This window comes from Callionymus lyra, chromosome 10 (assembly GCF_982586985.1).
Source record: "Callionymus lyra chromosome 10, fCalLyr1.hap1.1, whole genome shotgun sequence".
NCBI classification, from domain to species: Eukaryota; Metazoa; Chordata; class Actinopteri; order Syngnathiformes; family Callionymidae; genus Callionymus; species Callionymus lyra.
Genome location: NC_141827.1, coordinates 15,413,493 through 15,424,571, shown reverse-complemented (window position 1 = coordinate 15,424,571; position 11,079 = coordinate 15,413,493). Strand labels below are relative to the sequence as shown.

The 11,079-nt window shown below is 44.9% G+C and overlaps 1 protein-coding gene across 1 annotated transcript; it reads left to right on the top strand.

Moving 5' to 3' along the window:
* The first annotated feature begins 476 nt into the window (after window positions 1-476).
* Window positions 477-10,799, top strand: LOC148070525 (keratin, type II cytoskeletal 8-like). Its single transcript, XM_087801090.1, has 12 exons — window positions 477-884; window positions 1,056-1,264; window positions 1,359-1,419; window positions 1,492-1,587; window positions 1,722-1,886; window positions 1,965-2,090; window positions 2,170-2,390; window positions 2,470-2,528; window positions 10,107-10,252; window positions 10,343-10,394; window positions 10,490-10,617; window positions 10,659-10,799. Exons 1-12 carry the CDS (start codon window positions 477-479, stop codon window positions 10,797-10,799), a joined length of 1,812 nt encoding a protein of 603 aa, XP_087657216.1.
* The last annotated feature ends 280 nt before the right edge of the window (window positions 10,800-11,079 follow it).

Genomic DNA, 11,079 nt, shown 5'->3' with positions numbered 1-11,079 from the left:
ATGGATATGTCAATCAAAGACATAAAAAGTTGCATATTCTTCTGGCAGCCCTTGAAACCGGCACAACAGTGGGACTTAACATCTCCAAACTGTCCTTCCTGAAGCATAAAAATAAATTATGTTCGATTGCCAATTCCTCATTGACATGTTTATTACGTTGGAAAGTTTATTCACGTATTATTCTGATGATTTTAAAAATAAAAGGGTCAACAATAGATTAACCACTGCAGATGTTTAACATATTTTGGAGGAATGGCCGTCAACAGATTCTGACGGACAGGGTCTTCTGGCTATACTGGATTGACACTTGAGAGAGGAGAAGTACAGGTGAGGGGGGATTTTTGGGGAGGACCTCCCACCAACACAACAAACATTTAAAAGCCAGCAGAAATCAGCTAAACGATGAGTGGGACTTCATTCTCAGCAACATATCTTCACCTTTGCAGTCAACAGCCGCATCCTTCAAGAGCTTCAAGATGATGTCAGTCAGGAAGTCGTACTCTGTCTCTGGTGGCAACACCAGAAGTTCTATTGCCGGACCAGTGGGCAACTTCTCTGTCAAGAGCAGATCAAGCTATGGCGTTGGTTCTGGCTTCAGTGGAGGATCAAGCTATGGTTCAGGCTCTGGCTCTGGCTCTGGCCTGGGCTTTGGCTCTGGCTTTGGCGCCGGTTCCGGTTCCGGTTTCAGTGTGTCGTCTGGCGCAGGTGGATTTGGTAATGCAGGAGCTGGATTTGTCGGCCCCCGAATTACTGCTGTCCAAGTAAACCAGAGCCTCCTGGCACCCCTCAACCTGAGTGTTGACCCCCACATCCAGGTTGTCAGGACCCAGGAGAAAGACCAGATCAAGACTTTGAACAACCGCTTCGCATCTTTCATTGACAAGGTTGGTGCACAAATATTTTATCTCGAATAGAAAAAAATCACAATTCTCATAATAAGTGATTAATATCACGTAGTTTCACAGTGAACCGCAGCATGTTGTACAGAATGGACCATTCATATGTTATTTATGACTTTTGTTCTTTTTTAATCACCTTCTTTGATTGTGTTCAAGGTGCGTTTCCTGGAGCAGCAGAACAAAATGCTGGAAACCAAATGGAAGCTTCTTCAGGAGCAGACAACCCCCCACTCCAACGTTGATGCCATGTTCGAGGCCTATATTGCCAACCTGCGTATGCAGCTTGATGGTTTGGGCAATGAGAAGGTGAAGCTGGACGGAGAGCTGAGGAACATGCAAGTACTCGTTGAGGACTTCAAGAGAAAGTGAGCATGAAAGGATTTGAACAAAAAATCGTATTTGTTTTTTTTAACATGTCTCAAAATGAAGATCGGTGCTAAGAATGTCTATTGCCACCAGGTATGAAGATGAGATCAACAAACGTGCAGCTGCTGAGAATGAATTTGTGCTTTTGAAGAAGGTAAGATTCAAATTGTGACTGGATTACAATAGTTACAGATGAATTACCATTACAAATATCTTTTCTCTTCAGGATGTGGATGCAGCTTTCATATACAAGGTGGAGCTGGAAGCCAAGGCTGATGCTCTTCAGGATGAAATTAACTTCCTCAGAGCTGTCTACGAGGCTGTAAGTACCAAGTTGAACACTTGTTTTCAAACTTTAAAACTCTAATTAGTACATTTATTCATTCCTGGTCTGTACATGCTCAAATGTTTGCTCATCCTAGTGGATTTCCTTATTAACATCCTCTATGACTCCAGGAGCTTCTTGAGCTTCAGTCCCAGATCAAAGACACCTCTGCTGTTGTGGAGATGGACAACAGCCGCGACCTGGACATGGACTCTATTGTTGCCGAAGTGCGTGCTCAGTACGAGGACATCGCCAACCGCAGCAAGGCTGATGCAGAGACCTGGTACAAACAGAAGGTAAGCTGTTGAGTATAGTCGGAAAGGATTTGGATGAGGACCTGCTGTGAGACTTAAATCAATGTGTTTGACCTAAAGTTTGAGGAGATGCAGTCCTCTGCTGGACAGTATGGTGATGACCTCCGCAACAGCAAGATTGAGATTTCTGAGCTTAACCGAATGATCGCCCGCCTGATGAACGAGATTAAAGCCATTAAAGGACAGGTACAGCAGGACGACTCAACCTTGGCATTTTAGTTAAGTATTGTTGATGACTGAAACTTGTTTTACACGTCGTTTTCAGAGAGTCGGTCTTGAGGCTCAGATCGCTGAGGCTGAGGATCGTGGGGAGCTGGCAGTGAGGGATGCCAAGCTGCGTATCAAGGACTTGGAAGACGCTCTTCAGAGAGCCAAGCAGGACATGGCTCGCCAGGTCCGGGAATACCAGGAGCTAATGAACGTCAAGCTTGCTCTGGACATTGAAATCGCCACCTACAGGAAACTGTTGGAAGGAGAAGAGAGCAGGTTTGTGGATTTATGCTTTCTTTATTGAACTTGCCGGCATATAAGACACAAATTAAACTAACAATTACTTTGATATTAGACTGGCAAGTGGAGGAGCCAGCGCAACCGTTCATGTGCAGCAGTCATCTGGAAGAGCTGGTAAGTCCTTCACTAAAAGGATTAATCTCCTACTATACCTGGATCTAGAAACAAGAGCTAACATTCATGATCTTTTTCTGAAGCAGGATCATCATCAAGCTCTTCTGGCTATGGCTTTTCTGGGAGCAGCTTGGGAGCAGGTTCTGGTTATGGATCATCTGTTACCAGGTCATCATCCGCATCAACCCGTTCAATGAGAATGTATTAAAAGAATGAGAAAGTCCTCATCATCAAGATCCAACAATGTCAATAAATACATTTAAAGTCACACAAAAAAGCTTCTGAGTTTTTTTTTCAGTTCAGAATTATACTGAAATTGAAAAACAATTAAGATTCTTTGGACAGTATAGGTTTGAGCCTGAGCTGGTTTATTAGATCGCGATTGTCAAGGGTCTAGTTTTGTCTAGCGCCATGTACTGCATTCACAAGAATATTTAGAAGCCCCAGCGGGCAATGGCCGACAACTGCATTAAAGTTCTCACAGTAACAAAATCTGAAATTACACTACTAAATTATTTAGAAGCGTGAGAAGAAACAACCTTCAAATCTGTAGAACACAGTCAACGAGTGTTGACAGGGTGAGGAAATGGTCTTCTTTGGGATGTCATCATCTAGTGACGCTTCAAGGCCTTGCTAGAACTTCCCCCGTTATACGGAACTTGTACTTTAGTTTGGAGATGATACTCTGGCTTACTACAAACCATAAAGCAACTAGGATCAGCTTAAAGGCCCCTTATCACAGAGAGTCTATCCAAATCAGTCAAATGTGGCAATAAAGAGTAAAAAAAACAGCAGAATAAGCTGTTTGAAACATTTTTCAATGGCACAACCCAGATACTTCATTCAGCTGTTCAACCCAGAAATGAATTTTCCAAACCAAAAGTGGCACCATTGAAAAAAAGGGACAAAATCATTTCCAAAAATATACAATATATACAAACAATCTACACTTCGAAAGGGAACTGGGTTTTGTAGAGCATGGATGTCAAACTCAATCACAAAAAGGGCAAAAATCTTTTAATCAATCCAAATAATTGGAAAAAGAAAATGTGTATTAACTAGTGATGGGTTGATGAGGCCTCATGATACACTGTCATTATTTTGATAGGCCACTAGATGGGACCCTCCTAATAAACATGCTATAATTTCCACTGAGAGGGCCATCTTTTGTCGCCCTTCAACAGCTCCTGCAATAATTGCCAAAAACAGTCGTTTTAACGACTACTTGTCCGGATATTATGCTCATATCACTAAAGATATGTCTCAAGCATCTCGGATCTATGATCGTGATGCTCTTTTCAACATCAGAGAGTCGATGGAAGATTATAACCGCGACCGTTACCAACGTCCAGTGAATATGTTTCCGGCTCCGCTTCTCATCGACTCGGACTCTGTGGAATATCGTTTGATCTCTCGGGTACCGGGCGATTTCCACAAGCGATCGAGTCGGTCTGGAGTTCAGGTCAGAATGAGACGTGCAGTCGCGATCGCTCGGAACAACTCTGACGTCATCGGACGTCATCGATGTTTGATCGACATTCCTCTCACTGCTGAGTATGACGACACATCAGCGCTGCCGTCTGTCCAGACCTCAACGAAAGGTGGTAAGATTTTTTCATTTCCTCTCTTTAATTCGGCTTTTACTACCGAGTTGAACTTCAGTGACAGCTGGTACCCACGTGACCGCTGTTCGCTTCAAAAGATCCCGCTCTGCGCGCCTGTCAGTGACGCGGCGTCGTCAGTGACGTCATCGGTGCTGAATGTGGGACTTCTTAATGTTCGCTCCATTACCAATAAATCCTTTATTCTTAATGATCTTTTCACAAGAGTTAATTTGGATTTATTATGTCTTTCTGAGACTTGGCAGAGAGAGGAAGAGTTTATTCATCTGAACGAACTCTGTCCGGTAGGGAGCGCTGTCCTGGGGAAGCCTCGCCTCTCTGGTCGTGGAGGAGGTCTTGCTACTGTTTTTAGGGAGAGTTGTTCTTGCAAAGTGATTCAGACACAGGAATTCACTTCTTTTGAATCTCAGATGATCTTGGTTGGTTCTACAAGATCTTTCTATTGTGTGTCAATCTACCGTCCGCCTGGTCCGGCAGCGGTGTTCTCGAAAGACTTTAGTGACTTCTTATCTTCTATTATTCAAATGGAATCTGTCCTTATTCTTGGAGACTTTAATCTTCATGTTGATGACGGCACATCTTGTTCTGCTAAAGAACTTTTAACTTTAACCGAAGCCTTTAATTTTGAGCAACATGTTTCTGAACCCACTCATCAAAAAGGCCACATTTTAGACTTAGTTTTTACTCTTGGCCTGGACATTTCTAATGTATCTGTACATGATGTCCATCTGAGTGATCATTCTCTTGTATTGTTTAACCTGGACTTCATCCCTGAACCTAAGCCTTTGAAAGTTAGGTCTCAGAGGCGTGTCATCTCAGCCGATACTGCACAGTTTTTCTGCTATGTTTGACCGTCTTTCCTTTGATGACTGCCCAGACGTGGACAGTTTGATTCACTGTTTCACTGATCATTGTGTTGAAATACTGGATCAAGTGGCACCTGTTAAATCGAACTTGAAAATTCAGAAAAAACGGTGTCCTTGGACAAATGAAGATCTCCTGAGTCTGAAGAGACTTTGTCGAAAGACTGAGCGTCTCTGGAAGTCCACTAAACTTGAGGTGCATAGACTTCACCTCAGGGATCTGATGACTTCTTACAATGAGATGGTAGAAACTGCTAGATCTGATTACATCAGAAAACTGGTAGCAAATAGGAAAAACCCCAAAGTTTTGTTTGACACGATTAATTCTCTCGTGTCTCCTGCTCCTCAAATCACGCCTGTCTTCTGCGAAGCTGACAGCAATGCATTGTTGAGATTTTTCATTGACATAATTAAATTGATCAAAGAGAAAATCTCTCCCCCTTTGTTTGAAACCCCTACTGTCTCTGAGCCCCTCTCCTCCTCTTGGTCCTCCTTCACTGCTGTATCTTTGGGTGATATTCCGGCACTAGTGAACAAGATGAAACCCTCCTCTTGCTCAGATGACGTCCTTCCTTGTAGGCTTTTTATCAAAGTATTTGATGTAATTGGCCCCTGGGTTACCAATATGGTGAACCTTTCCCTTTCCACAGGGGTTTTTCCCAATGCATTTAAACATACCATTGTGGAGCCTCTGCTCAAAAAACCAGGCTTAGACCCAACTGACCTCAGTAATTTCAGGCCTATTTCTAAGCTCCCTTTCTTGTCCAAGATCTTGGAGAAGGTAGTGTCTGAGCAGCTGTCTTTGTTCCTGGATCAGAGCGACATCAATGAGAAGTTTCAGTCTGGCTTCCGTAAACATCACTCTACGGAGACAGCTTTATTGAAAGTGTCCAGTGACATCATGATGTCGGCTGACTCTGGTAAATTCACTGTTCTGGTTCTCTTGGATCTGTCCTCAGCCGTTGACACAGTTGATCACCAGATCCTGCTGAGAAGACTGAGGGATGAAGTGGGACTGTCTGGGTCTGTGTTAGAATGGTTCTCATCTTACCTTTCTGGGCGCAGTTTCAGTGTATCTGCCAATCAAATGAGGTCTGAATCGGCAGATCTGTTGTGTGGAGTCCCTCAAGGTTCTGTTCTGGGTCCTTTATTGTTTTTGCTGTACTTCCCCTGGGTAAAATCATTCAGAGATTTCCAGATGTTTCTTATCACATTTTTGCTGATGACATCCAGCTCTACTGCTCTTTTGATCCAACTGAGCCCCAGAGGCTGAACAGCTTAGTCAATTGTTTGCTAGAAATCAAACAATGGCTGAGTGAAAACACTCTACAGCTAAATGTGGACAAAACTGAAACACTGGTGATTGCTCCTGATGATAAGATTCCAGGGTTGAGTCAGTACTTGGGTGACTTAGGTCGGTCTGTCAAACTGAGCCTGAGAAACCTGGGTGTTGTATTTGATAAAGACATGTCTCTTGTTCGACACTGCAGAAAACTGACCAGAAACTGTTTCCTTCAACTGAGAAAAATCTCTAAACTTAGGAAAATGTTGTCGGAACATGATCTGGAGCTTGTAATCCATGCGTTTGTTTCTTCTCGTCTGGACTATTGCAACAGTTTTTTTTCATGTCTTAACAAGAAGGATGTGTCTCGTCTGCAGTTGATTCAGAACTCTGCAGCGAGAATTCTGACCCGCTCAAGTAGAAGAACTCACATCTCTCCGGTCCTTAAAACTCTTCACTGGCTTCCAGTTTCTTTCAGGATCAACTTTAAAATTCTGGTTCTTACTTTCAGAGCTATTCATGGTCAGGCTCCTCCTTACATCACTGATCTGATCCAGCATTACACCCCAGCTCGGGCTCTGAGGTCTGTGGATCAGAATCTACTTATGGTTCCACGCACACGGCTCAGGACCAGAGGAGAGAAATCTTTTCAGGCTGTTGCTCCTAAGCTTTGGAACGATCTTCCTCTCTCTTTGCGCTTGATGGAGTCTACTGACTCCTTTAAGAAACATCTTAAGACGTTTCTATTTGTTCAGGCTTTTCCTTGAATTTCTCGAACTCCTGTGTTGTTCTCAGTATTATCTTGATCTTTAAAGTATGTACTTTTTTGAGTATAGTTTTGATTGTTTAAGCGCTTTGTGACCCTGGTCTCGAAAAGTGCTATATAAATAAATATTACTTACTTACATGACATGGCATCAGCTGTTCCCAGAGACCGCACCAACCAAATCGTTATTTTGTTTTCATTATTTGAAACTCCAATTATCTGCATTATTTTTTCATTGTTTCTTCTTGACAAAACAAATTAATCCACCTAATCAATTTTATTTATATTGTCAAAGTTCTATGTTTATTTTTACCGTGGTATGTTCTCATGCTTATTGTTGCAGAGGAGGAATCACAAGCTGCAGGTGATTGGGCAATCAAGGAGCGAAGCTCAAAGGTCCGACGGTCCGTGAAAGCATCGCCAGAAGAACGCTTCTCGACACATGAACATACATTTTGTTCCAGATCGTTCAGTCGCTACCAATATTTATAGTATCTTCTGGCCACAGCATGGATCCAGCGGATTTAAAGGATATTCGCCACGCTCTTAGAGTCCAGGCCAACCGCATATCGGCGCTGTAGAAAATAACTGGAGAACTGAGCGCTTCAATCTAGACTTCGCCGTCGCTATGAACAAGTCCTAGCACCACAGCGCTTCTTCTGAATTGGCAGATCTGTTGTGTGGAGTCCCTCAAGGTTCTGTTCTGGGTCCTTTTATTGTTTTTGCTGTACTTGATTCCCCTGGGTAAAATCATTCATAGATTTCCTGATGTTTCTTATCACATTTTTGCTGATGACATCCAGCTCTTCTGCTAGTTTGATCCAAATGAGCCCCAGAGGCTGAACAGCTTAGTCAATTGTTTGCTAGAAATCAAACAATGGCTGAGTGAAAACACTTTACAGCTAAATGTGGACAAAACTGAAACTCTGGTGATTGCTCCTGATGATAAGGTTCCAGGGTTGAGTCAGTACTTGGGTGACTTAGGTCAGTCTGTCAAACTGAGCCTGAGAAACCTGCGTGTTGTAATCGACAAAGACACTATAGAAAACTCACCAGAAACTGTTTCCTTCAACTGAGAAAAATCTCTGAACTTCGGAAAATGTTGTCACACATGATCTGGAGCTTATAATCCATGAATGTGTGTCTTCTCGTCTGGACTATTGCAACAGTTTGTTGTCATGTCTTAACAAGAAGGAGCTGTCTCGGCGAGAATTCTGACCCACTCAAGTAGAAGAACTCACATTTCTCCGATCCTTAAAACTCTTCACTGGCTTCCAGTTTCTTTCAGGATCAACTTTAATTCTGGTGCTTACTTTCAGAGCTATTCATGGTCAAGCTCCTCCTTACGTCACTGATCTGATCCAGCATTACACCCATGCTCGGGCTCTGAGGTCTGTGGATCAGAATCTACTGATGGTTCCACGCATAGGTTCAGGACTAGAGGAGAGAAATCCTTCCAGGCTGTTGCTCCTAAGCTTTGGAACGATCTTCCCCTCTCTTCGTGCTTGATGGAGTCTACTGACTCTTTCAAGAAACATCTTAAGATGTTTTTATTCGTGCAGGCTTTTCTTTGATTTTCTGGAACTCCTGTTTTGTTCTCAGTATTATCTTGACCTTTAAAGTATATACTTGTTTTGATTGTTTAAGCGCTTTGTGACCCTGGTCTGGAAAAGCGCTATATAAATACAAATTACTTACTTACTTACTAACTTCACTCCTCTCGCCGCAGCCGTGTTTTCTCCTGCTGCTTCTGCTGCGAGTCACACTCCAACGCCAACCTTCAATAGTCCTTTTTCAATGTGAGCTAGTTTTTTTTAGATGACTGACTCAGAAACTGCTGAGCCTATGCAACTAGGCAGGACTAGGCTAACCCAGGAGGAGAGGTCCCACAGACTAACTCAGGGCCTCTGTTTGTACTGCGGACACACTGGTTGCGTCCTCCACTCCTGTCCTCTCCGACCCAAGACTGTCTCTGGCAACCACTCTGAGTCTATTAGACTGTTTGTGATTCCCTCTCCTTCCTCTGCTGTCGTTCTGGCTCTTCCATGGCTTCGTCTCCACAACCCACAAATCGACTGGGCTAATTCCTGCATCTCTGCATGGAGTATTTTCTGTCATTCTCACTGCCTTCGGTCTGCTAAGTTTCCTTCTCAGTCTCCTTCACTGATTCTTATCGCTCCGCCTGATCTCACTTTTGTGCCGCCAGAGTATCAAGACCTTGGCACGGTCTATAGCAAGGATGAGGCGCTCTCCCTACCGCCCCATCGGCCTTACGATTGCGCCATTGAACTTATTTCCTGGGCCGTCTTTTTAACTTGGCCTGTCACGAGAGGGAGGCGATGGAGACCTATATCCGGGACTCGCTGGCTGCTGGTCTCATTAGGCCATCCTCTTCTCCTCTCTCTTCAGAAGAAGGATAAGTCTCTCCGACCCTGTATTGACTATCGCGGCCTTAATGCCTTCACTGTTAAGAATCTCTCCCACTTATTGACCCCTCATTTGAACCTCTTAACAATGCCGCAATATTCACCAAGCTGGACCTACGAAACGCCTCGCATCTTGTACTTGTCAGAAAGCGTGACGAGTGGAAGACTGCCTTCAAGACTCCCTTTGGTCACTTTGAATATTTAGTGATGATAAGAAATAAGCGGTAGCCAAGTGGCAGGCCCCCACTCGTCGCAAACTGCTACAGAAGTCTCTGGGATTCGCAAATTCTTACAGGAAATTCATTAGGGGTTATAGCAAGGTCGCTGCTCCCCTCACCCACTACTCCCGCAAGTTGACATCGGCAGAGAGGAACTATGACATCGTCAACCGGGGCTCCTGGCTGTGATCGCGGCTCTTCAGGAGTGGAGACATTGGTTGGAAAGATCTGAAGTACCTTTCCAGGTCATCACCGACCACAAGAACCTGACGTACCTGAGGGAGGCTAGGCGGTTGAACTCTCGACAGGCTCGTTGGGCCCTATTCCTTACTCGCTTCAACTTCACCCTCTCCTACAAACCTGGAAGCAAGAACACAAAGCCTGACGCACTCTCTCTCCAGTTCCAAGCCCCCAAAGAGCCAGGGAACAGACATTCCTTTCTCTTTCCCGCTTCATTCAGGCTGCTGTATGGGACATCAAGAGAATGGTCTTGGAGGCTCAGAGGGAACACCAACCACCGAAGAACACTCCACCAGGCAGACTGTTCGTAACTGAGTCTGCTCGTTCCCAGCTCCTCCAACGTGGGTTCTCGGGTCACCTATGTCCTGGCACTACCCGTACTATCTGCTTTCTCAAGCGCCACTTCTGGTGGTCTGACATGGGCAAGGACGTAAAGGACTTTGTGGCAGGTCTGTTCAAGGGGGAAAGTCATCACATCGCCCTCGTGCGGGTCTCCTTCAACAACTTCCCCGTCCTACTCGTCCTTGGTCCCACTTTTCCATAGACTTTGTCCCCCTGGTCAAACTCCCATTAGCCATAGAGACTGCCGACCTGTTGGTCACCCATGTTTTTAAATCGCACGGGATACTTAATGACATTGTTTCCAACCGAGGGCCCCAATTAACCTCCCAGGTCTGGCAGGCATTCTGTAAGGCACTTGGTTCCACCTCCAGCCTCGCTTCGGGCTACCACCCCCAGTCGAACAGATAGTCGGAAAGAGCCAACCAGGACCTGGAATCAGCTCTCCGCTGTGTATCCACCCGACATCCTGCCTCCTGGAGCCTCCATCTGACTTGGGTGGAGTATGCCCATAACTCCCTGATGTCCTCTGCCACTGGTATGTCCCCGTTTATGGTCGCCTATGGATACAACCTCCATTGTTCCGGGCCCACCTTCGATGCCCTCTCACGCACCGCAGCTCGCAAACATCTACTGGCAGACAAACACAGGGTCTCCAGTCCTGTGTACCGGCCTGGTGAGAGGGTCTGGTTGTCCACCAGAGAATCAGAAAACCCTCTGCCGTCAGACTCAAACTTCCCGCCTCGCTCAAGGTACACCCAACCTTCCATGTCTACCTCCTGAAACTTGTCACCA

What these genes read in the sequence shown, in the direction of transcription:
- LOC148070525 (XM_087801090.1), top strand. Translation starts at nt 477, where the DNA reads ATGATGTCAGTCAGGAAGTCGTACTCTGTCTCTGGTGGCAACACCAGA. An exon ending in TCGCATCTTTCATTGACAAG is followed by an intron (nt 885 to 1,055) that starts GTTGGTGCACAA and finishes ATTGTGTTCAAG; the next exon opens with GTGCGTTTCCTGGAGCAGCA. An exon ending in CTCCACCAGGCAGACTGTTC is followed by an intron (nt 10,253 to 10,342) that starts GTAACTGAGTCT and finishes TGCTTTCTCAAG; the next exon opens with CGCCACTTCTGGTGGTCTGA.